The sequence below is a fragment of the Amblyomma mixtum genome, chromosome 6, assembly GCF_055824585.1.
Source record: "Amblyomma mixtum isolate Tamu chromosome 6, ASM5582458v1, whole genome shotgun sequence".
In the NCBI taxonomy this organism is placed as follows: Eukaryota; Metazoa; Arthropoda; class Arachnida; order Ixodida; family Ixodidae; genus Amblyomma; species Amblyomma mixtum.
In genome coordinates this window covers 160,062,874-160,089,354 of record NC_143017.1, presented here as the reverse complement: position 1 = coordinate 160,089,354, position 26,481 = coordinate 160,062,874, and the positions used below count along the sequence as shown (strand labels likewise).

The window sequence follows — 26,481 nt, the reverse complement described above, 5'->3', positions numbered from 1 at the left end:
TATGGCCCGATTTCTATAACAATTATTGGGTAAATAGAAGTACTGTGAGGGGCTTATTCTTTAGGCAGTTCTTGCAATGTATACAGCGAATTCTTCGAACGCATGAAAGAGCAGGGCCTGTGTGTTTCTTAAATACAAAATTTCTCACCTGGTAGTCGACCCGCACCCGCCCCCCCCCCCCTCCTCCTCCCCCCCCCTCCCCGCTTTCCAACCCCTGTCGTTACGATGGCAGTATGACAGCGGTGTGTGACAGCATGATGATGGCACCGAACGCAGAATTCAGTGCTCCATGCGCACAGCAGTGTAATGCCCCCATTTTTTCGACGACTGGAGGATAAAAAAAAAGTAAAACCAACTGCTACTTAACGGTATGCGCCCGCATAAGAAGCTCATCCGGGCCCCCTACCGCGCGTTTTTTTTTCTTTTTTTTCCGGACATGTGCGCACATAGAGAATACTAGGCTTCTTGCTTGAGTAACTCTCCGACGAACGAAGACGGGCTCGATCCAGAGTTCTTGCGCTCCACCGCTCGTCACGAGCACCGTCGGCGCATAAGAAACGAAACGCGAACCCCCCGCTGTCCCCGTGTCGGCGTATATACGCGTTCATTTCTCCGAGCCCTCATAAATGAAAAGGAATGATTCCGGGAAACCGGCGCGACACCGCGAACGCGAAACAGCCATTACGCGTTCCACGAACATCGCCATAGGCATTTTCAACTTTGTAGGTGCTTAAATCAGCGCACATTTCTGACCCGCGCCGGAGGACTCGCTAACGCAAAAAAGGAAAAGGGTTGCTAGGAAACCTTCTTCGGTTGGCTCTATGCATGAAACCTCCACGCAACTAACCCGTCGCGAAATGGAAGCAGAGCTACGCGGATGGAGGGGAGGGAAGACCAATCAGAGAAGCAGAGGTAGGGGGGCGTCCCACATCGCGTATCATGTAGTCTCCCGTCGACGCTATCGAGCTACTAAAAAGCCGCGCGCACTGGCTCGCTGCCTGTCTCTGGGATCTGGCAGCAAGATGGCGAAGGGTGGTAGAGGAAGTGCGAGAGAAGGCTTGGCACCTAAGAATGAGAGAGAGGGACCGCTAGCAGGAAACGATGGTAGCCCTGCTGCATGCACACGCGCCGTTTGTTCCGCTACGCAGGAGGCACATTTAAATAAGGGCGCCGAAACGAACGTTCTAGCGAGCGAAGGGTGAGCATTACGCCAGTGACGCCGATCCGATGTCTCTCAGCAATCAGGGATCGCAGGCAAAAGGAGCGGAAATCGACGCATGCTGGCTCTGCGAGGCTAGGTCACCGCTACCCCCATTCGACCATTTCCCGCCAAAACATCCGCATAATGGCGCGAAAAATGAGAGCCGCGGGCTCGCCCGCTGCCCGCCAATGGCGCCAGAACCTTCTGTACATTATATGCGCATCCCGGGACGCATGCCAACTTCGCTGCGAGCATCGCCGGGCGCGCTTTGCATTTATTCCGAAGGCCTGCTCTATGGAACGAAGGGACAGAAAATAATAAAAAAAGAAAAGGAGCCTCCATTGGAAATGCCCCTAGCGCTGTTACCCGAAGAAGCGAAGGTCTCGGCCGGGGCATAAATTACGCGAAACGGCCGACGTCCCCTCCGTATACGTGGAGCACCCATTTTGGTGCGTATGTGGGCCGGATTCACGTCTTCGCTGCAGGATCAAAAGTCCGCGCGCAATTTCGCTCTTGCCGCGATGTGTATGATCAGCAATGCACGATGCGGGCTGTGCTTCAGCCATCCGTGTGTCTCTGGTGCGGGTGCTTCCAAACACGTTCGCTCCGCATTTCCACCGCGTCGGTCGCGCTCTCTTCTCTCTCTCTCTCTCTTTCTCTCCCCCCCCCCCCCCCCCCCCCAGCTCTCTTGTTACCTTCCCGAGTTCGGAATACGCTGGCTCTCATTGAATGCGGGTCCATGTCGCTTCCATTCGAGCTGGAAGAAAACAAATACAGTGCTGAAAGCCCCACACACACACAAAAGAAAACAAGAAAAACAAAAAAGCCAAAGGTAAAACGTATAAACATCTGCGGAGTTTTGTTTAAACAGCCCATCTCGACTAAAAGGTTAGAAAGAAAAACTCGACATAAGTGGCGCTACAGAAATAAACCCCGCTTTCAATTCTACCTGCACTTTGCACAGTTCGTGGTGGATGGACAAATTCCTCCGATAAAGCTACGATTTCGTTTAGGATAATGTTCAATGTTAAGCAGGCTGTTACTATGCAGATTTCTTTTTTTTTTTTAACCAATGCTGCCGGTGCTCTAAACCAGGTGCTGCGAGTCCGCCCATCACTCTACGGGTAGCATTATCCTGCCGCTACCCTGACCTCTGAATGTTTCAGGTGCCGAAGTAAACGGATTTGATTCAAACCACAGCATATATCTCGTGTACTGAGAATAGGGAAACCGGCAAATCGGTTAATCTGTACAGTTGCCGAAGCAGCAGAGCTGGCTTCGGATAGGATCAATAATTGCACGAGTCAGTTTAATCGTCTGCGCATAAAGCCGAGGTCAGTGTAGGAGGCGGACACCAAGGCGGATTCAGGGAAGGAAAACTGAAAGGGGGGGGGGGGGGGGGGGGGGGTTTAACGTCGGCTCTCCTCCTCCAAGAGGAAAATTCGCCACAGAGAAGCCACACAGGGCACAATTTTCTTCGACGAAAGAGGTTCGACAAAAACGTTGTGCAAGATCGCCCCCTCCCCACCCTCGCACACACACATACACATACGCATCGTCACACACGCGCTTGGTATGTGCGACTGCGTGTCTTATCGGCTCTGCGTTCGCCTCTCAGCGCAGTCAGCAATTCGCTTGGCGTCAGACAACCAAGGGCCAGGTAAGGACGAGGGAACAATTCTGACTGGGCCCCGCGTGCCTGCACTCGGGACAGCCGAGTCGTCGGCCATAATCGCGGGTAGCTCCCGCATGCTCTGCCGAATTCGTCCGCCGAGTACCTGAAGCCTGCACCGCAGCTTCCCAGAGCACTGTACAGTTTTAGCGCATAAAGTGCACAAAAAAATATCGGCGTATTCCCAGCGGAGCAAGGGCTCCTTTTCAGTGGGCTTTTTATTACGCTCAAGTGTTTTCCTCCTCCCCATTCTCGCCACACTTTCGAATGAATCGGATTAGCTAGATTTCACATCGTATTTATCAATGCGTGTCAACTATGTTGGCGATCCTCCGCCACGCCGCAGCGAAGGAGCGGGAAAAGGATCCGACCAGCAACGCTGCGGAGGAAGACGGACGACAGGAGGCGCGAGATGAACTGCGGACTGTACTCAAGCTTGTCGCCACTGTCTGTTTAACCATGTTAATACTACACAGTTATTTGAAAAAAGCAAAAAAAAAAAGGCGCCCTGCCGTTAATTCGCTCCCCAACCGAATATAGCCCGCAAGAGTGTGTACGTATCAGATATAAGTTGTAGTTAACGCTCAGTGAGCGCATTTCGCACTGTTGGACACAAGCGTAGGAATCCGCGAGCCTTTTTTGTCCTTACAACCACGGCCGAGATTGAAGACGGCCATGCGGCGGCCGCGTTTCAACGGAGGCGCAATACAAAAGGCGTCCGTGTATACTATGCGATGGCGGCACGTTAAAGATACCCAAGTGGACAAAATTATTCCGGAGCCCTTCACTATACGCAGCATCCTCTCCCCGCCAACAACCCTTTCCTCCTCATCACAGTACTAAGATCAACAAATTCCGGTGCCAGAGTGCTGTATCACGACCATCATGAACAACTCGCAGTGGGTCTTTCTCGTAGAATCCCGTGTATCCTATCGAGGCTTCCAACAACGGCCAACTTCTCTGCAACAAACTTGAGTCCCTACCAATGGCTGTCGGCACCAAAATGCTCGACGTACACGGCGCCACACCGCTGCTGCCATCACCGTGCACCGTTCTAAGTTGTGCCAGCTCAACGCGCCCGTCAGCGGCGATTGCGCACGCTTCCGGCGGCAGGATCCGGGGACGCACACGGGCGTTTGTGTGTTATTACAATACAGGAGCCCAGTGGGGACGTTTTGGAGGTTCCAGCGGACCGAGAATAGTTGCACCTGTGAGAGGCCTCGCGTACCAGCGCGACGACAGGCGCCGGAAGCGACGCCTAATTTTGGAGCGCGCCGCTATGCGGTGCTCAAGCAAGCACCGATAAGTCTTCTATACATAGGTTGCACGTGTCGTCACTTCCGCCCCCATCAAGCGCTTGCGGCCATGCTGCCGAACCATTCGGCCGTCCCCGCCCGTCCGCCCTGCGATGCCTGGCCACTCCTCGGACATTTTGGATTATTTTCTTATCTTTCAGGCGCGATGCCTACTCCACAGAGGAATGAACCATTCAGTGCAGGCTACTAGTCTGAATTTATTCGATCGGCGCGCGTACGCTATGCAGACAAAGTGAAAATTTGCGATGATACAGATCCGCACACGCTGCAACCGGGAGTCGACGCGAAGACGGGCGTTGATGTGTTCCTTGAAGTGGCCCTCGGGGGATGTCGTGTACTCTTGCCAGCTTTGGGAAGTTGGAAGCAATGAAAGCCTTCGAATCAATGGAGGCACACAATGATTTCTACAGCAGGTGGGTGAGAAGCCTGTCTGCGATGCGCAAGCAACGAGACGAGAAGCTTGGCCTCGGCACGCCGCTTTCTCTGCCGTCATTGCTCGCTACGGTCGTGGCGATCTGAGCCGGCTTGCCTAGTGCTCTAGCTAAGATGCAGCGACACGGGACCCAGTCTGGGTTTGTGTTCAGACAAATTCGATGGCGTCAATCAAAACAGCAACATTCAAGAGTGTAGTCATTGCTTCCCACGTTTTCGTAAACATTTAGTCGACGACACAAGCCTCTTACTTGTCACAAAGTGCAGTCCGCGCACAAGTAAATTTGGGTTGACGGGTTCCAAATCGTCGCGCTTAATGCGAGCCGGCTTGCCTAGTGCTCTAGCTATGATGCAGCGACACGGGACCCAGTCTGGGTTTGTGTTCAGACAAATTCGATGGCGTCAATCAAAACAGCAACATTCAAGAGTGTAGTCATTGCTTCCCACGTTTTCGTAAACATTTAGTCGACGACACAATGCAGATGAAGTTCGTGTTAAATGGCTTCTTCTTTCACCTGGAGCAGTCGCTACGATCGTAGCAGCCAAGGGTGGCACACAAAACCATACCGAATCTAATGATGGACGAAAATCGACACGTTGCGAGCTAACATAGGCAGCGGAAAGCTAGAGGCGGTCTGGCGGTGGTTCGGCAGCATGGCCGACTCGCAACCAACGGCCACCGGATGTGACGTCGGTGCAAGCTATGTATAGGAATGAGGTGCACTGCCCACGCGGCCAAACGGATACAGAACAGCAGAGGCCAGCATGACAGGTCTGACTCTGTCGTCCACTCCCTCGCTCCGTCGGTGCACATACATCACGACACGAACAGCATACCGCAAAAACCTTGAAGGCGTCTACTGGGATGAGAAAGCAATATACTTAGTATTAACTGCACGTTAGTAATGCTTTGAAACATAACTGCGCCGCCGCGGTGGCTCAGTAGTTATGTTGCTACGCTGCTGGCCCGAAAGATGCGGGTTCGACCCCGGCCGCGGCGGTCGCATTTCGATGGAGCCGAAATAATAGAGGCCCGTGTACTGTACGATGCCAGTGCGCGTTAAGAACCCCAGGTGGTCGAAACTTTCGGAGACCTTCGCAACGGCGTCACTGATAGCCTAAGACGCTTTGGGACGTTAAACCCGATAAACCAAACCAAATACTTTGTATTCTTGCCTCATAGTATTGTATCTTGAGAATCTTTTATGCATTTTTTTTTTCTCTTCTACACCTTGCAAAACGCCTGTAGACCAGACCAACTGTAGTAGAAGGCTGATTCAGCATTCAGTGCATTTCTCAGTGCATGTACACACACGTGAAGCCATTCCTACATGTTCTTTTTTTCTTTCCGCGACACAAATTTCACGCTTTAATGTTTTGCTACAAAACAGTTGGCTAGATGTGTCTAACTGTAAATATGACGTGACGCCAAAGATCTAGAATTCATTAAACTGACAAAGCAAGAATGTCATCGCATAGAGCAGGGTTCTCTGAGTGTCACTAAACAAACGGGGTCAAAATGGACAAACTAGTCGCGAAAAAAATCTGCTGCACGAAGTGAGAATCTAGACAAAAAAAAAATCTCGGAAGGAGGAGAACGACGATTTTTCGAGCATTTGCCCGATATGCAGTGCCGCAGGGGTGGACGAAATAATTAATTTTTTTAGGGTACTTCCCCGGTGCGTTCCAGCTATGAAACTTCGGGGCAGCATAGAAAACTAGGCTTATATAATAGTTAAATGAACGAAAAAAACGATAATCTATCGCGACTTCAAAGCCGCGTCCTCCGCTAAAGACAAAGAAGTTAAGTTCCTTGAAGCCTCGTCGAAACCATTTCATGCTCATCTCATTTCAGTCCGAACTTTCTCTTGTTAAGTTCTTTTAATTTTTTTTTCTTTCCGTTGCCTTTCGATTTCACGCCAAAGCTGCTCTTTTCTAATAACGCGACACACACACGCGCGCATTGCAACGGCGCTGGCTCCACTTCATACGGGACAACGCGACGCGTCAGGCCAGTACCATCTCTAACTATTACTAGCCTACAGCCCCTGCCTCGCACGGAGCGAAATGCACCAGTCTTGATGCCGGCACAAACAGCTGTCCGGTAGCTATTCTGCTCATCGTCATCACCAACACATACACAGGCGTTCGTCGTCTGCTCATCAAGCGCATGCCATCACGCGCCATCCAAGGACGACAGAAAAGTAACGGCAGCGAACGTGGGGATGATAGAACGCGCTGTTCCTACTGACGCCAGCGACAAGAAGAACGTGCTACCGTAGCTACGACGTTATCCGATTTCTTCCGTACCCTTCATCCATTTCCTTCCTAAAAAGCACACATGCGCGAGTAATTTACGGACTTCCGTTTGATCACGGAACGAAAACGGGCGCAATCTGTAGATGACGTTTTATACATGCAGCCCGCAGCAATCATCAGACGCCGGGACCATACGAGGCTGCTACGAGGCCGTTCCCTCCGCAGGAAAGCAGCGCGGGATTCCGCTACTTTCGTTCCGCCCGCGTTTCCCGGTCGGCGATGGGCTCGTCGGCAAACACTCCGACGGGTCCGTAACGTGCTTCGAGGCGAACCGGTCGGCCCTTTCCTCTACCGCCGGTATCGTGTTCCGTACGACGAAACGGCACGGATCGTGCAAACCGCGCATCAGCGACGGGGGGCAAATATACATAACACGGGCCGCCGCCGGCTGCAATGCGCGAGCTTTCGTCGTGCACCCCCCCCCCCCCCCCCCCGCTCTCTTTCTCTATTTTCTCGCTCATAAAGAAAGAAGCTTCGTTTTCGTTTTGTGCGCCCCCCCCCCCCTTCCTGTTTGCGCAGAGGCAGCAGAGCAGCGAACGCGAGCGTCGCCTTCCGGCAACGACTTTATTCTTCGACAAACCGAACTTTCGAGATTTCTGGCGGAGACGTAGCGAACGCAATCAAAAAAAAAAAAGAAAGTAATCTGAAAATAAAGTTAGGAAATGAAAGAAAAGCGGGAAAGAATGAAAGATGCGACGTTCGAAGCTCAAGCTTTTCGCGCAGCTGACAAGCTGCATGACAAACACAGCACCGGAAGACAGCGAGGTAAAAAAAAACAATAAAAAAGCGGAGAAAAAGAAAAGTTTTACCGAGAAACGCAGCGTATGTAATACTATATAGGCTGGCAGTCCTGGGTTACACGTATGCCTACCAGATCAGATGAAAAGAAAGTAAATACGTAGAATGAAGGCCGTCGACCCTTTTTGCGAACACGCCTAGTTTTCGAACAATATTACAGGAACGGTAAAAAAAAAAAATTACCGACGATGACGTTACTTCCTAATGCGAAATTTGAGCGCAGCAAATAAGCTGTTTCACCTTTTCGATAGATTGAGGCAAACAAATCGAGCAACACATGTATGCGCTATCACAGAATTTTTTTTTTATTTTTCACACGTATTCCTTTAACAAAGACTCCACTAACAGTTCTTGACAGTCATGAAGGAAGCTTTGTGGTCGGAGAAATAGACTGATATATGTTCGACTTGGTACACCAATGCTTGATTCTCAAAGACGAGATCTATACAAGTGCCTCGCGAGGTTGTCACAGCCGTGGGACGCGTTACGAGCGAGAGGAACCGGATGTTCTCCCGCATAAGTGTTAGGAAATTGCTGTTTGTCTTTATGTCAACATTAAAGTCCCCCACTACTAACATCGGTGTGGATCGATGGACGGTTAATGCGAGTTGCAGGAAGTGCACGACGTCTTTCGTGAGTGCGGTAGGGGCGAAGTAGGCAGCTACTACCAGCAAGCCGTTGGGCAACTTTGCGGCGCACAGTTCGCCAACTTCATGTGACGTGCCAAACATTTCGACTGGTATTGCAGAGAGACCTGTGCGCAAGTAGATAGCGACTCCCGCCGCTCTGTTGTGGTCTCTGCGAGCACCACAGCAGTATAGGAAATCTATGATGTCGAGAGGCTCTTCGGGATCCATCCAGGTTTCAGCAAAGCAAAGTACAGAGGAGTGGCGCAGAATGTGATCGTGGTGTACGTCCTTGGCATGTGCGGCAAGGGAGCGTACGTTAAGAATGTGGTTGTGAATGATGAATCAAGTGCTGCCAGCGAATGACGCGTCCATTGGCTGTCTGCGTGTGTTACTGATGTGTGGTTAACATGTTAAGCTTCGCCTGTAAGAGTGGAACGCGACAGCGTCTTGCAACGCTGCCAGGGAGTCCACAGAACGCCATCGCCAATTCGGCTGTACGCCTTGCTGGACGGTAAATTTATTTTTTGAGGAAAGGAAATGTATCTCTCTCGCATATCTGGGTGGACACCTGCACCTCGCCGTAAGGGAAAGGGGGAAGATGGGAGTGAACGAAGACGCCGTATTAGCTAGACGCGCCTTTGTTCATTCCAAACCATTCAGCTGGCATTACGGAGTGGCTAGCGTGCTCGTATCGCACTCCGGAGACCCTGGTTCGATTCCCCAACTCGACCAATTTCGTTCTCGGTTTTATTGATTTATGCGGTCTAACTAGAAAGGTTAATTAGGCTATTTCATATTTATATTCTTGTATTTCTATCCATCGTGTTCTGTCATTAACCTGTCAATTGTTGGAACTGTCTAGGATGTTCGACACAACGTATATGAAACGAGCAACGTCTTACTGAGTGGGGAAGTGCGTGGTGGTGGAGGGAACGCGGCTTCGTACTTATCTGTTTTTTTTTTCAGCAGCGTCTCCTTCCGCGGACGCTGTTGTCGCTGCGGCGCGCGTCTTTCTTTTCTTTTCTTCTGACCTCTTCATTCTCCTCTATATTAATTAGGCTAATTGATTAACTAAGCAATTAACTAAACTCAATCCAACTTAGTTGCAGCATCACTATACGATCCCTTTGATTGGTTGCATGGTTACTAGCCAAAGTACAATTGGCCCCATTTGAAATTCGCGCACTGTGACGTCACGAGCATTTCGACCAATTGAAAAGCTTGACATTGGGGGCGGAGCTGGTTACGAGGCCGACGCCGACGACGACGCGAAACCCAGGAACGGACGCCAAAGAGCTGCGCTCTAAAAAAAAGAAGTCCGCGCGTGGCTGCGGAGAAGGGTCGACGGAATCGGCGATGAGCTGCTCGTCTCGTTTTCGCCATCGTCCGTAAACAGCAGAAGCAAGATGCGGCGATGCAAACTATTCCAGGTGTACTATCTAAAGAAAAGAAACGGTGCAGTTCGTGCGTTTCTGGCCGAGCGAGGATTTTTTTCTTCTTTTTAAGGTTTGCAATTTAACGAGTTTTAAATGCGAAAACGATGTCACACACCTGGGTACGCCACGGACTGGGCTTTTAAAATACAATTTTTTCCCTCCCCCCTAACTATGTCCGTAGCAGCAACATACATGTAAAAAAAAATCGGGTGAGGGACTTGACGATACGCCCGCCTCTCTGGACTTTCGGAAACCGGTTCCGATGCCGCTTCCACTGGATCCAACTCAACAACGAAGCGGCTTTTCCCCGTCAAAGGACACCCCTTCCAACCAATGGCGTCGGTCGATTTTCACGAACCTGCTAGCGTGACAATGCAGGGAGCGGCCCGAGAAAGCAGGGAGGAGACTATCTCCGACTATGGAGGGAGGGGACCGTCCCCTTTCATCTGCCACTCTTAGCTTTGCCGTGTTGGCAGGGTCATGAGAATCGGCAGACGCCATTGGCTGGAGGGGGATTCTTTGACTCGGAAGAGCCGCTCCTTTCTTGAGTTGTATCCGACTAAAGATGAGGTGCACACGACAGTCTAGAGAGCAATATGGCAGCGCCGTCGTAGTCCTTACTGCAAGTGTCTTTAAAGAAGGGTAAAATAATCAGGTCGATGAGCATATTGGCAAAAGGTGACGCTCTTACATACACTTTCACATCATCATGATCATCATCTCTTCCTGATACACTGTCTCCGGCTTTTCTCGAACGTTCATATCCCACCGCCAGCGACGAGCAGCTCATCAATCCTTCCAAAGCTCTAGCTATCTCACGTGCAACAGGCGACCACACTTTAGTCCGCAAACTTCTCGAAATGGCACGTGTTTGCGTCAAATTCTCTCTGTGGTTAATTTTCAGACCAACACCGCCACCAAAGTGGGCAGTTTTCAGTTCCACTTCACTTCGGGAAGGTCTTTCGAAGTTTGTAAACAGGATTAATTATGATTAACACACGCTGTTTCTCGGAAAAAGAAGCTTTGCTGGCACTTGGGAACGAAGTGATTCACAGTTGTGACAGTGTGACCTCACTCCAACTCGCCATCATTATCACCAGCCAGACTATGCCCTCTGCAGGGCAAAGGCCTGTCCCATGTCTCTCCAATTAACCCTGTCCTTCGCCACTTGCGGCCACCCTATCCCCGTAAACTTCTTAATCTCATCCGCCCGCTTAACTTACTGCCGCCCCCTGCTACGCTTGGCTTCTCTTGGAATCCACTCCGTTACCCTTAAAGGCCTACTTGACCGAAATTTTTCAAACCGTAAAAAGGTTGTTTTTTCATAGTACACCCCCGTATTATGCTATCCACAAAACATTACGCTCCAGTTTCAAGCAGTTACGGTGCTAACGACTCGCAAAAATCAGAGTTTTCAATACCGAAACTGGAAAAACGGGCGCCATTGCCGCCCGCCGGAAGTGACGCATGTTTGAGACTACTCCGGACGGGTTCGGAGCGTCTGCTCGTTGCGGCTCGAGCAAAGCGCTGGTAGCGGTAGCGCGTGCAGCACTTTGTGCGATAAATACTGGTTATATGTGAAAACACACATCTTGAAACGGATGAAACGCCCTAGAACAAGTTTTAAACGTTTTTTGTTTGCTGTAGTAGACTAGAAAAGTCCTGGCTCAACCTCAGTGAAGATGATCGCGCCGCAATGCTTGTGAGCGCTGTTTGCCTGGCAGTATTCGATTACAGCTTGTGCAAAGTTCGGATATAGCGGAGGAAGGAAGCATATTCAAATGGAGGCCAAGTAGAAGTGCTTCTATTATAAAGTCGGCTTTTTGAGCGGGCACGCGCGTGCCAACAGCACATGTGCGCTCTGCTGTGCGTGCAATATGGTTTTTGTTGTCTTGATAAAAAAAAATGACCTGCCTTCTCCTTTTCCTTCTCATTTTTCTCCCCCGTCGAAAGGTATTCTTGCCTGTGCACAGAAATTTGGAACAGGTGCTGTGAACGCCAGTTAAATCAATAAAAACAGATGGATGTGTAAAAATAGAGCTGATGAGAATTAAGTGCTGCGTTAAGCGAAAGAATATGCCAGAAGCAAAATTTGTGTTGCAAAATAAATATATATTTTTCTCTTCGAGGACTGTGGCATCAGTGCGGTGCCGATGGTGGGCTGGTTTATCTTTGCGCGCCTCGGTCGGGCAAGCACTGCGCGTTGCGAAATACATGTCGATTCAAATGAACAGAAACTTATGCGTTGCGTTCATTACAGTATTTACCTAGAACCACTTAAAGCCCGTGTACTGCAGGGACGGAAAGGTTTTTCTAATCTTTTCAAACCACACAGCTGGGCAGAACGACGTGGTTGCCGAACCCCAGTCGACCGTATACGCCCACCGCGCAAATTACCGTGTCTCTAACCAAACATATAAATTTGATATTTATATGTTATGGATCACCAACTAGCCCTTACCCTACTGAATAAAATCAAAATTCTTTGAAAAGATTATCATTCAAATAAAATGCGTGCAGTTCTCTGGGGTCTTGGAGACGCGTCTCGAATGGTAACGCTGAAGCTTCCTGTAATCGACCTCAAGTGTGAATGCCGTGAGGCAGTAAGAAAGTCGACGTTTTCAGTAACGCTTGTGTGGCCTTCCAGGACTCTCAGCCCGGCCTGCAATAAACGGGTGTGCATATGTTGATTACTTTTCAGACGAACCAGACCTCTCCTTAGACCTCTGCCTGGTGTAAATAACGTGCCGTCAAAAGGGCGTTGCTCGATGAGCAAAGCCGTCCACTTTAACTTCTGGACCGGCTTAGCTAGCTTGTGACAAGCGGTTCCCCCCTCCTCTTTATACCCCCGATTAGAGACGCCTCGAAGCCTTCGGTTCGTGGCATGCTTTGCCGATCGGGCCAGAAAGACGTACGGTGCTCTGATGCATGATGTAGACGGGGACAGGTCTATTGACAAAGCCCAACCCACAAAAGGGGTTAGCGCGAGGCAGAAGCGTCAGTCACCCACCATTATCTTTTTTGAAGAAGAGAGGGGAATTCGCGTTAAAACCTGAGCTCCAGACAGCTGACACCAGCTTTCGAGATCGGGGGTGAAGGGCAGTGGACGAGAGGTATACATGGTACTTTCCGCATTCCTCGTATTCCCTTCCGCGGCCATGCACTTCGTCTACATGATGCCAGCAGTTTATTTTTCTCGGATACCATCGAGCTTCGCGGTGAAAACAGCCAGAAACGCGCCAGAAGAAGAGCTTACAAGGCGCGCGCACTCACTTCAGAACGCCTGAAACTGGCGAGCCGGCGATGCCGGTGTCTCAAATGTGCGTCATTTCCGGTCAGGTTTGTTAGTTGTTCAGCACACCGCTAGGGGTCTGCGTCGTCTGCTACAGAGGTTTTTGAACGCTTCTAACTAAAATTCTAGACGCTTCACAGCACTAATATTAAATATAAATATTGTTAATAACATGCACACTATATCGAGCGCAAAATTAGCCGACGTAAAGTTTCGGTCAAGTAGGCCTTTAAGGACCAGCGGTTATCTTGCCTTCGCATTACATGCCCTGCCCAAACCCATTTCTTCCTCTTGATTTCGACTACGATAGCTAACAAACCAATTAGTTTAATATCTGGCGTTCACTAAACTTCTGCCCCACCATGTTTTGCCCATCACTATCGAGCATCTTTTCATTCTGTTGGGGCCATGGGCTGTCTTTGTGGCATAGGGACCTGTGGCGAGGGTTGCAAACGTTACGATATAAGAACTCTGACTGGGAATCGCCCCCTGCTACGTTTGCGTTCTCTTGGAATCCACTCCGTTACCATTAAGGGCCAGCGGTTATCTTGCCTTCGCATTACATGCCCTGCCCAAGCCCATTTCTTCCTCTTGATTTCGACTAGGATGTCATTAACTCGCGTTTGTTCTCTCACCCACTCCGCCCGCTTCCGATCTCTTAACGTTACTCCTATCATTTTCCTTTCCATTACCTCGCTGCGTAGTCCTTAACTTAAGCTGCGCCCTCTTTGTTAGCCTCCATGTTTCTGCCCCATAGGTGAGTACCGGTAAGATACAGCAGTTGTACACTTTTCTGTTGAGGGATACTGGTAAACTGCCATTCATGATCTGAGAGAACCTGCCACATGCGCTCCACCCCATTCTTATTCCACTAGTTACTTCCCTCTCATGATCCGGATCAGCGGTCACTACCTGCCCTAAGTATACATATTCTCTTACTACTTCCAGCACCTCGCTACCAGTTGCGTGATTTGTTCAGAACTTTTGGGTGCGCCCTCATGTAATACAGGCAACGCCTACCACCGGCTGATGACATGATTAGCCAAAATTTGTCATCGCCGACTTCAAAGAATATATATACGGCCAGGAAAAAAAACAATCAAGTCTTCGTAGTGCGAGCTTGGAGATCACCGTATACGCACTGTGACACCTGCACCAGCTCAGCTAGCTAGAACGGTTTGCAGATGTCAGGATTAGTCGCGGTTTCCTTTAGGGCCGCATATATGCGTTCGGGTGGACACCCGATATCGCGTTTATGCCTCCGTCACCAGTCAGCCGCACAGTGCAGCGAAAACCAGAGACTTGACCAAACACTCAAAATAGATCCGCGGGGGCGGATATTTCAGCCTCCGCTCACATCGCTCATCAATCCATGTCAGCGAGGGGGCGATGATGCGTTTTGGCGCCTTAGAGCTGCGTGTTTCTTTAAAACAATGGCATCCTGTACATACAGCAACCCGGATGGGCTCCAAGTTCGATTTACGAAAATAAAGAGGGGCAAACATTACATAAGCGGCCGCCTGTGCGTGTATGTGTGGAGGTCCGACGTCCGCCGCGGAGCGTTGAGTTACGCCAGTGATGACGCGCGCCTGTTTATTTTGCGCTTGAATGGAAGTTCCTCAAACGATAGCCAACCGCGCGCTCTTCAATCTGCGTGGCTCGTGGAGTGGTATGAAGAAGCCCTGGCAGGGCAACCTGCCTCCGCCTCATGAAGGGAAGGAGGGGGCATAAACAGACCCGGATGCGTGCGCTGAGCAGAAATAAACGGAGGAAATTCCTGCCGCTGAAAAGCGCATGACGGCGAACAGGCTTCCACGGAAATGCCGCTCCTGAACAAGCAAAGAAACCCGGCGGGTCCATTGTTTTATCCGCAGCGGAGCGAAAAAGTTCTTTTTTTAGACTCTTTGAACTTTTTTCTTTTCCTTTTCCTCAAGCTCGAATACTGTTTAGTGTCTAGAGCCAGTGACTAAGTGTGTGGTTGTATTCCGCACTGTAAATACAGCGTCGCGTATACCGCTTCATCGGCAGACGCTAACCACAGTCCAGAGGCTTCGACAACGACACCTTTCAGTGAAGCCTCTGGTCAAATGGTGTGGCAGGCTCTACTGTCACGCAGTTCGAGCAGAGTAACTCTCGGTGGCGCCGGGGAATCGGGGCTAAGTCAGCTAGCTGACTTACCTTTGCTTATTTGTTTAACAAGCAAGGAAAAGCTGCAATTCCATGCGCTACCCACTACCATAGGTCCATTATTACAGTGTCTGCTTCGGGGAAGTGGGTAGGAAAGGGCGTAGAGAGAAAGAGGAAGAGAAGATCTGAGGACTTTGTAAGATGTTCTGATCCCTAGACCACAATGTCCTCAAGCGCGATAGACACTGGGCTTCGAAAAACAACGCTGGTTACCTCCGCTGCAGTCAGTCTGCTTGCCAAGCAGAAAGAAAATTCTCTTCCAAAGAAACTGGTTCCGCTTCGCGGATTTTCCCCGGAGCCCAATTGGGGATTTTCCCGAGGAACACAATTGCAAACCTTGGCGTCATGAATCCATTCAGGTCGAACTTACCCATCTGACAGTGTCCTGATCTACTCACTTTCTGAGAGAGTGGCCGTAATTAGCACTGGCTGATTGACTTAGAGGAAGGAATTTTCGTAAAATGCGTTGCTTGGTTTCTAGAAGCAGCTTTTGCTGCCCAGAAGTCCGCCTGACTCTTTCTGGCCGAAGTTTATTGCAGCATCAAACTTGGGACCATGCGACCAGTTCCCGCTTTCCATGAACCATTATAACTTTGTCTGCATACGCAACAGGACGTATGCCGGTTTACCGGACGTCTCCCGCGCACGCGCATTGGCATGGGTGGCACCGGGCGGGGCCACTGCGCATGCGCGCAGGGGGACGTGCAGGAGGCGCCCGGTAACCGGTATACGTCTATGGTATGCTAAAACGTTTAATATGAAGTGTTAGCATAACGGAGACCTACTAGCTCAAACGTGTGCCGGACCAGCCCGATGTCCGCTAAGCATGTAGGCAGTGCTAAAACTGTAATGCTAAAACGGCAGCATTCGGCGATTCATATTTCTCCCCTTGAAAGCAGTTCATGTTAAGGAGCGGCCTCGTAAGCGATTCGCCCAACAGATTATATCATAAGATTGTATGTACTGAACGAATAAAATTAAATGAATGAAATTAAATCAACCTCACCACTCCCCTTTTTCATGTCCAACATTCTTGGACAAAATTTTTGAATATTAGAAAACTGTAAGGTACGGATATGAAAATATCGAAGATAATAGTCCATTCTTCCGATATGTAGTAAAATCTTTTTTTATATATCGCTTCCATCGCTCGCGTCGAGAAGAGTGCCATAGAACAGCAATGGGGAACGCTTTTGACGATAGCAGAAACGTTAATAGCCAGAAAATGCAAGCCTGCCGAGGAGAGATCAGCGGATACATTGATTATTATTGCGAAATATTACAATATAGTGTGTGTGTGTGTGTGTGTGTGTGTGTGTGTGTGTGTGTGTGTGTGTGTGTGTGTGTGTGTGTGTGTGTGTGTGTGTGTGTGTGTGTGTGTGTGTGTGTGTGTGTGTGTGTGTGTGTGTGTGTGTGTGTGTGTGTGTGTGTGTGTGTGTGTGTGTGTGTGCGTGCGTGCGCGCGCGCTAGAGAAAGAAGAGAGAGAAACCGTTCAAGGGATGTACAGGCGCCCAAATCTTTAGCTGGCGTGCGCGAGCGGCGACTTTTCTGTTCGTCAGCGCCATATGACGGAGCAAAGTTGGAAATAGGATGAGGCTAAGCGCATGCTCACAAAGCACGCTCAGCTGGGGCCGTCGTCTGCTAGGCTGTTCCTTCTTAAGGACGTCACCCCTTCTTATCGCGTTTCGACGAGCAGCCAGCGTGAGTAGGCCAATGGTTTTGCTCGCATTTTACGTTCCGAAGAACAGCGTTGTAGCAACCAAGCGAGGAAATAAAACTGAAAGATATGCCGAACACGCCAAATCATGCAATAAGCCGGAGAACATGGGTCGTTATCATTATGAATGGAGAACATGGGTCATTATCGTTATGAAAGGGTTATCACTAGCTCAGGCAACAATCTGCAAGTCTTCTTTTATTTTCCTGGTGAGGTAGCGAGGAGCATCTTTGATCCGACCTTCGTCCCAGTAGGCACGTATGATTCTGCCCACTGAAGCCCCCGACACTCCAGTTGCTTTAGCATCTCCTTATGCAATGAGCCTCCCAATGACATCCCTATAATTCGGAACCTTGTCGCTTGACATACACGGAGTGGCATCATGATAACTGTTCCGAACTGCAGCGAGCACGGCTGCAGAGCAGCTTCACTTCAGTTTCACAGCGGCCTTTTAGTTTCGTCGCCACGCTGAAGCATAAAGCACGCAGAGTGTTGATAAGCGCCCTTCGTGCAGATGAAAAAACGCTTTCGCGTCAGCAAGTAACACATGAACGATATATGTTCTCCGCCTTATCGCATGATTGGGAGTGTCCGGCCTGTCTTTCGGTTTTATTTCCTCGGTTGTTTGCTACAACGCTGTTCTTCGGAACGTAAAATGCGAGCAAAACAATTCGTCTACTCACGCTGCCTGCTCGTCGAAACGCGATAATAAGGGGTGACGTCCTTAAGAAGGAACAGCCTGGCAGACGACGGGCCCAGCCGAGCGCGCTTTGTGAGCATGCGCTTAGCCTCATCCTGTTTCCAACTTCGCCCCGTCATACGGCGCTGACGCACAGAAAAGTCGCCGCTCGCGCACGCCAGTTAAAGATTTGGGCGCCTGTACGTACCAACACAGCGGCGGCCCTTACTGATACCTCTAAGCCGGCGCTCGCGTCGCTTTCTCACGGGTGAGACGCTCTTTCTCACACGACGGTACAGACAAGGGTGGCACTTGGCTACAAGGGCAAAAGCAAGGTTAAGTGTTTCGAAACGATGTTTGCTAACACGACTAAACTTGAGCTGCCGCCCGTGCGCCGTAGCGATTCACGTTCCGCGCCTCTGCTCGTATCGCGTTTTACGCGCGAGGGTGCGTCGTCATGAAATGGCTGGCGAACAACCAATCGCAGACAAATGCGAAGCCATCGTGTTTCATGTTCAACCTTTCATCGGAGCAGCCAGCGGCAGGGCCACGTTGGCCCGACGACCCCACCGCCAGTATTACAGCAAATGAAAAACAAAAATACAGACTCCAGTCGCCGAGTAGAGTACAGTGGCTTACGACCGAGTCGCTCAGTGGGCCAACTTCAGCTGTCATTAGTCTTTTTTTTTTTTTGTCGTTTATGCCGGCGCTAGTCTGAAATATCCCCATTGGCCCCTAATCTTGCGTGTCGTCAAATTGCTAGGGAGGGTCCGTCTTCAAGAGCCTGATACCCTGTGATTGGGGTTTGAGAACGCTGCAAGGAATTTATCTTCCGGCAGTCAAAACAAGAAAAAAAAAATGTGCAGCTGGCTATCAGACCTGACCTGTCTTTACAGAATCACAAAGTAAGCTGTAAGAGATACGTTTTGCTGAATGACGGAATATATGCCCGCGTACTCGTCAATCAGCCCAAAGCGCGGAGACAAAGGCGCCTTTCAAGACCTCTGCATGAATGTCAAAAAGGGGCTTGCGCAAGTTGGCAGCGGAGCGGCAGAGGCTGTAGCGCTAATGCGCAAAATTTCAGCGATCCGTAGCGCGGTTGGAGACAGAGAACTGCCTCAGTGACGAGGCAAAAGAATGTTTCGCATTTGCGTAAACAAGTCAAATTGGGACGAAGTGCACATCTTTTCGCTGCTAATTTTCATTTCAGACCTTTTTTTATGCTATTTAGCATACTAAATGATAGTAAGGAACCCAAGCAAGTAGTAGTGCCATGCCGTAATTTAAAGTTTAACAAAGAGAGAACCTTCTTTCCATCCATCTGACTTGGCAAAAGTATTCTGATTAATCACTACTATATAAGCAAGATAGTGCCCTAATGCTTAGAGTACCTTATTTAACCCAACCCTACCCATCTACACTTGCCCAGCTTGCTGGGACAACCCTATGAAAATTGCAATACAACCATGTATTGGTGTAATGCATTGCTGTATTTGCTGTATAGGTCCCCTCTTAGTCTGACATGGATTTGAATCAGTATAACAGAGAGCAACATGCACAATTTGAAACAAGAAAAGCTCAACTTCTGTGACGTCACCAATTATTCCGGCCTTCAACTAACAGAAAGTTACAGGGAGAACTCAAGTTTTACCGATATGTGACGAGTATTCAGTTGTAATATTTATTTAGGTCGCTTCGCTGACAAACAACTCGCTACCAGTACATAGTGGCTATTGATCGGAGGGGCTATAAACGCGCAGTGAAGGCTGCCTATTTAATATTTTTATGTTTCCTACTAAGGAGCTTCTAAGGAGCGGAAGGAGCTTCAAACGGAGACGTGTGTCATGTTGATGGCGCCGCACATGCTACTTCCCACTGTCAGGGAACAGCCCGTTAGATTCACTATTTCGTGCATTTATTATTATAGTCGGATACACCTTTAAGTCTGCAGTGGAGCTCCGCCCACATTCAGCCTGCACGCACAAATTCCTCCAAGACTAAAAAGTAGCCAGCTGCTTAAACGTTTCTTTTCCCTAAGCAAGAAGCTTATCACAAGAAAAAAATTATGACCTCTAGAATGTTGATACGTGAATTGTTTGATATAGTCAAACATTAAAAAGCTGATTTCGTTTACTGTTGCGTTTACAAGTAGCCGCGGACCGCGGCCCAGTGTTAGCAACTGCTGTTTTTTTAAGTTGTATCCTACTACAGACTAACTGCCTATAGCTGTCGATAAGCAAATAGTGTATTAGTTCTGCTATTAGAAGGTTCTGTAGGGAATGCAACTGTGAATGGTTTAATGACGCCAGACTACGACAGGCCTTCGAAAGAGTCTCCGACATCTAGACGGAGCTCGCGTCCACGGAACCGACCCCGGGCGCCTTTCTTCAGCAGCCTATTCTTTCATCTTCCGGTCTCTTCTCATTCTTCAGCAACGAGTTCAGGTACGGATGCTCACTGCACCGTGGAGCAGTTATTGTTTTTGAACAGCCATACACATCACTAACTGACACGCATGCGTAAACCACTTGCCTAAACCAAGGCCTACGTTATACACGATTTCACTTCGTATCCAAAGTGTGCTTAGCAAAACAGCTTCTTGCTCTTGTTCTTTCGCAGGCTTGCCTTCACTTCGGAAGCTTAAACGCTAGCGAGTTAAAATGGCTACATAGAGCATTTTCGCTCACTCAAATAAATAAGTCTTGACACAGGAAGATGCAATGAACCCAGGCCTTCCACTTCCGCCCCGATTACGACCTCCGATGCTGCAGTGTGTGCATCAGGGTAAACAAACGAGTCATGCCAGGAGGTCTCTACTGAGAGCTATACCAGCCCCTAAAGAAATGACAGTTATGGTGCGCTTCGCTTTTCTTTGACATGCCAGATGCACGTTTACTCCAAGGAGCTTGTGGGAAGGATCGGGCACAAAGTAAAACAATGCATGGTTATGTCTTCCCTTACGACGAAGCCATAAAGGTAATCAATGAATTATAGCTTCATGAACGGCTAAGCGGCCGCTGTAAACGTCGCCCTTAAATCGTGCAATTACAGCACTTGAAAGTCAGCTCGTAACGTGTCTCTTTTAATGACTGCTGGTAACCCTTTTAGATATGCGCTCCTCTGCATTATTCATTTTCCGCAGCCAGAACAAAGAAATAAAACAAAACTTCAAACGACGTTATAAGGAAAACACCGCGGGGGCATTTCCATCGTTTACTAACGGTACTTCGAGGACTGGGCTGCCTTTGTGAGTCACTGAACAGCAACGTTGTTTCGGTCCGCAGGAAAAATAAGAAATGCAGACGCAAGTAAAAGAAGATAAAATGAAGGCAGTGACTTACGGATGAGGACTGCCAGCAGGGCTACGACGACGAGAAGCCGCAGCGGAGTCATTTCGAGAGCACACCACCGACGACGTCGTCCCAATTAGAAGAAAGTACACATAGTCTTCACAAGGTCGTCATCCGTCACATGCCACGAACGTCGCTTCGATTTTCGTTGCTCCGACTGCGCGGCTTTTGCACATATAGAACAGACGCGAAACACGGTACGTGCGTATGCTTAACCGGAAAGCACTCGATGAGGTGGCTCTCTTCTGACATGACGAGATCTCAGCGAGGGAGAAAAGAAACAAAAAAGGAAGGCAGAAAGAGACGTTATCCTTAGCTTGCACGGTACATATACATCAACAACGCAAAACTTTCACGCAAGAATGCAGCGCTTCACACACATGCACAGGGAGCACCTAGCGCTAGCGCGGCTTCGGCCGCTTTCGTGTTGACGCCAGCAGTGCGTCGCACCCCGTCGTTGCAGTCGCTTTTCGAAGAAATCCGTCTGGCCGGCACGCATGTGAGCGGCCCCTTGAAGAGGTGGCTCGAAAACGTCAGCACCCACAGCCCCACCTGAGGCCCGAAGAAGCGAAATCTATGACAGGTGCGCAAGGCGCCCAAGGCCTTGGTGCACGGAACTGCCCAGCACACCCTAGCGAGAAGTTACACGGGCAAGGGGACCGGAAGAAAGCAAAAAACACAGTCGGCGAGCCTAGCTGAAGCTGGCACACAGTCAGTTCCGTCAACCGGTTAGGCCTATACACGCGTAGAGCAGCCAAACAACCCTTTCGAATTCAGCAGTTGTAGCTTCTCTCCAGACGCAGCAGCAGCAGCGCCGGCAACCGCTGCGGGAGGTAGTATGGCACAGCAGCGGGCCACGTTTTCGGCGACGATCCAGGGCGATGCGGAGGTCGCACGGCGCTGCATGATCACTGCCGACGACGGTGTTTACGCACGCAGAACACGGCGCCGCAGCGCGGTCGCAACTGTCGGCTTTCGGCGCCTACTTGGAGCCAGTACGGCTGCCGCACCGGCGGCATTCTTCGCCAGACTGGCGAGGCAGGCTGGGCGAGCCGACAGAGGAGTCCACATTGAGCGCGCCGCCGGGGGGAGGCCGCCGGGGCGCCCTTGGCAGCTCTCTCGGCGTGCAAGCGGCGGCACTGGCGGCAGCTCGAAAATCGAAGCCCCGCGCCGCCGCCGCCGACGCTTCCTTTGTGTGTGAGTTGCTGCAGCCGTTGTTTAGCTTCCTCTCCCCTCGCTATCCGCGTACACACCGGCGGAGAGAATGCGGCACAGCCCCGTCTGCGTCGCTCGTGGCCTCGGCTGCTTGTTGTCCCCACCTGTGAGCTCCTGCGTGCGAGCCCTGCCCCCCAGACCCCGGCAGCTCACGAGACAGCGTACCAACTCTCTCCGACTTTGCTTCTCTTTATTTTGCATATCAGGATGGCGTGCGCGCTACCTGAGCGGCGTGTGCGAATACCCAAGCTGCTCTTATGCAACACGTGCGCAGGAAGCAAAGGCACCCAAACAGCTGCTTGCACTCTCAAAGCCCGTGCTAAAGCGAACAGCATCAAATGCATATAGTTTCATTCGGTGCAACGCACTAAAATGCTAGGCCCCAGTACAATCGCTTCTATGCAACTCAAGTGCATGATCAGTTATTTGTATTGTTCGTCAAGCCTTTGCAACAAGCGCCTTTGCACAGCAGTCGCACGTGCAAAACGCTTCCGGATGTTGCAATCTGCATATATTCTGAGACATTAGATGCAATTTGTGGCTGCGCATAACGGTGCCTCATAGCAAAGACTCATTTTGTGCAAAGGACATCTTTGCGCCAGCATGGTGTCTGTGTCCTAATGATTTCCTCTAGAGGCCATATTCTGGTTGTGGACCGATTCCTTGGTGCCGATTGCCGCCGACGCCATGTCTGGAGAGAACAGTTCCGTTGTAAACTATTCATACACAAGCTTAGTAAACCTTGATTCCTTGGTGCCGATTGCCGCCGACGCCATGTCTGGAGAGAACAGTTCCGTTGTAAACTATTCATACACAAGCTTAGTAAACCTTGATTCCTTGGTGCCGATTGCCGCCGACGCCATGTCTGAAGAGAACAGTTCCGTTGTAAACTATTCATACACAAGCTTAGTAAACCTTGATTCCTTGGTGCCGATTGCCGCCGACGCCATGTCTGGAGAGAACAGTTCCGTTGTAAACTATTCATACACAAGCTTAGTAAACCTTGATTCCTTGGTGCCGATTGCCGCCGACGCCATGTCTGGAGAGAACAGTTCCGTTGTAAACTATTCATACACAAGCTTAGTAAACCTTGATTCCTTGGTGCCGATTGCCGCCGACGCCATGTCTGGAGAGAACAGTTCCGTTGTAAACTATTCATACACAAGCTTAGTAAACCTTGATTCCTTGGTGCCGATTGCCGCCGACGCCATGTCTGAAGAGAACAGTTCCGTTGTAAACTATTCATACACAAGCTTAGTAAACCTTGATTCCTTGGTGCCGATTGCCGCCGACGCCATGTCTGGAGAGAACAGTTCCGTTGTAAACTATTCATACACAAGCTTAGTAAACCTTGATTCCTTGGTGCCGATTGCCGCCGACGCCATGTCTGGAGAGAACAGTTCCGTTGTAAACTATTCATACACAAGCTTAGTAAACCTTGATTCCTTGGTGCCGATTGCCGCCGACGCCATGTCTGAAGAGAACAGTTCCGTTGTAAACTATTCATACACAAGCTTAGTAAACCTTGATTCCTTGGTGCCGATTGCCGCCGACGCCATGTCTGGAGAGAACAGTTCCGTTGTAAACTATTCATACACAAGCTTAGTAAACCTTGATTCCTTGGTGCCGATTGCCGCCGACGCCATGTCTGGAGAGAACAGTTCCGTTGTAAACTATTCATACACAAGCTTAGTAAACCTTGATTCCTTGGTGCCGATTGCCGCCGACGCCATGTCTGGAGAGAACAGTTCCGTTGTAAATTATTCACACACAAGCTTAGTAAACCTTGATACTTTCGCGTATCTTAGATTAAACGTTGACCACATGCCCTTGTCTAGTCCTGCGGTTTCCTGCACAAATACCATAAATGTCGCTGATATTGTTATATCGTATCGGTATAACCAATATCATATCGGTACAATCAATCAAATAATATCGAAATGACCGTCAAAAAAGCTGGGAAAATGCTCAACCTACTACCATTCGGGCTCCTTCTCGGCTAATTCTTAAATATACAGCATACAAGTCACTGGTAAGCCCTCAATAGGAATCGGCGTCCGCAGTCTGGAACCCCACCAGCGGTACCTGCAGAGTGGAGAATTAGAAGCAATACAAAACCGCGCAGCCAGAGTTATATCAAGGGAGTACTCCAGACATGTCAGCATAACACAGATGAAAAAAAAAAACACATCGAACTGGATCCGCTACAGATAAGGCGCCAGAAGTAACGGCTCAAACTTCTGTACTCAATATGCACCAACACGACAGGCATTGTTAAGGTAAATACCTCAAAGCACCTCACTATATTTAGAAAAGGACAGACCACAGTTTTAAAATACGAGAAATCACCTGCAAAACCAACTACAAAAAGCATTCATTTTTTCCTCGTGAATGAGGAATGAGAACGTCTTACTCCATAGACAGAATAAATAGAACTAGTAGAGCTGTCGAAGTTAATAAATAAGCGCAAGGTAGCCGACATCGGGAAGTTTAACATGGAGAAAATCGAGCATGCTCTAAAAAGCGGAGGCAGCCTAAAAGCAGTGAAGAGAAAAATAGGCATAGGTAAAACCAGATGTATGCGATAAGAGACAAAGAGGGCTATGTCATTAGCAATATGGATAAGTTAGTTAAAGTAGCCGAAGAGTTTTACACCAACCTATGCAGTAGCAATTGTAATCAGAATGTTACTGAGAGAGGCAGTAGAGCTCAGCAATGGAACATCCCGCCAGTAACGAAGGAGGAAGTAAAGAAAACCTTAGGAGCAATGCAAAGGGGGAAAACAGCTGGTGAGGATCAGATAACAGCAGGGAGGAGAGATTGTGCTCGAAAAACTAGCCACCCTGTATACGCAATGCCTTGTGACCTCGAGCGTACATAGAGCTTGGAAAAACGCTAACATTATCTTAATTCATAAGAAACGAGACGTCAACGACTTGAAGAATGACAGACCGGTCAGCAATTATTGTCTGTTACCTACAAGGTATTTACTGAGGTAATCGCTAATAGGGTCAGGACGACCTTAGACTTCAATCAACCAAATGATCAGACAGGCTTTCGTAAAGGATACTCGACAATAGGTCATATTCACGCTATCAATCTAGTGACAGAGAAATGCGCAGAATATAACCAGCCCCTATATATAGCGTTCATTGATTACGAGAAAGCATTCGACTGAGTAGAAACCTCAGCAGTCATGCGGGCATTGCGGAATCAGGGTGTAGAAGAGTGTCATGTGAAAATATTGGAAGGTATTTATAACGACTGCACAGCTACCATAGTTCTCCATAAAGTCAGCAATAAAATTGCAATAAGGAAAGGTGTCAGGCAGGGAGACACGATCTCGCATATGCTAGTCAGCGCCTGTCTACAGGAGGTATTCCGGGGCCTGAAATGGGAACAGTTGGGGATAATAGTTAATGGAGAATAAGTAAGTAATCTGCGATTCGCTGACGACACTGCTTTGCTAAGTCACTCAGGACATGAACTGTAAAGCATGATCAATGAGTTAGACAGGCAGAGCAGAACGGTGGGACTAAAAATTAACATGCAGAAAACCAAAGTAATATTCAACAGCCTGGCAAGAGAACAGCAGTTCGCAATGGATGGTGCGGTGCTGAAAGTAGTAAGAGAATATGTCTATTTGGGGCGGGTAGTGACCGCTGATCCGGATCATGAGAGGGAAGTAACTAGAAGAATAAGAACGGGGTGGAGTGCATATAGCAGGTTCTCTCAGATCGCGAATGGCGGTTTGCCAATACCCCACAAAAAGAAAAGTCTACAACAGCTGTATCTTACCGGTACTCACCTATGAGGCAGAAACGTGGAGGCTAACAAAGAGGATTCAGCTTAAGGATGACGCAGCGAGCTATGGAAAGCAAAATAATAGATGTAACGTTAATAGATCGAAAGGTGAGGGAACAAACGCGGGTTAATGACATTCTAGTCGAAATCAAGAGGAAGAAATGGGCTTGAGCAGGGCATGTAATGTGAAGGCGAGATAACCGCTGGTGCTTTAACGGTGTGGATTCCAAGAGAAGGCAAGCGTAGCAGGAGGCGACTGAAAGTTAGGTGGGCGGATGAGATTAAGAAGTTTGCGGAGATACGGTGGTCGCAACTGACGAAGGACAGGGTTAATTGGAGAGACATGGGAGAGGCCTTTGCCCTGCAATGGACGTAGTCAGGCTGATAATGATGATGATTTCTGTCTGGAACAAGTTACTGGTCGAAGTTGTGAA

General features: G+C 49.3%; 1 protein-coding gene across 1 annotated transcript in view; it reads right to left on the bottom strand.

The window, feature by feature from the left end:
• wit (kinase protein wishful thinking) overlaps positions 1-22,229 on the bottom strand; it is a 130,671-nt gene extending 108,442 nt beyond the window's left edge. Inside the window, exon 1 of the mRNA XM_089549926.1 lies at positions 21,020-22,229. Coding sequence (XP_089406052.1) covers positions 21,020-21,071 — 52 coding nt within the window. The 5' untranslated portion in view covers positions 21,072-22,229. The remainder of the gene's footprint in view (positions 1-21,019) is intronic.
• Between the last annotated feature and the right edge of the window lie 4,252 nt (positions 22,230-26,481).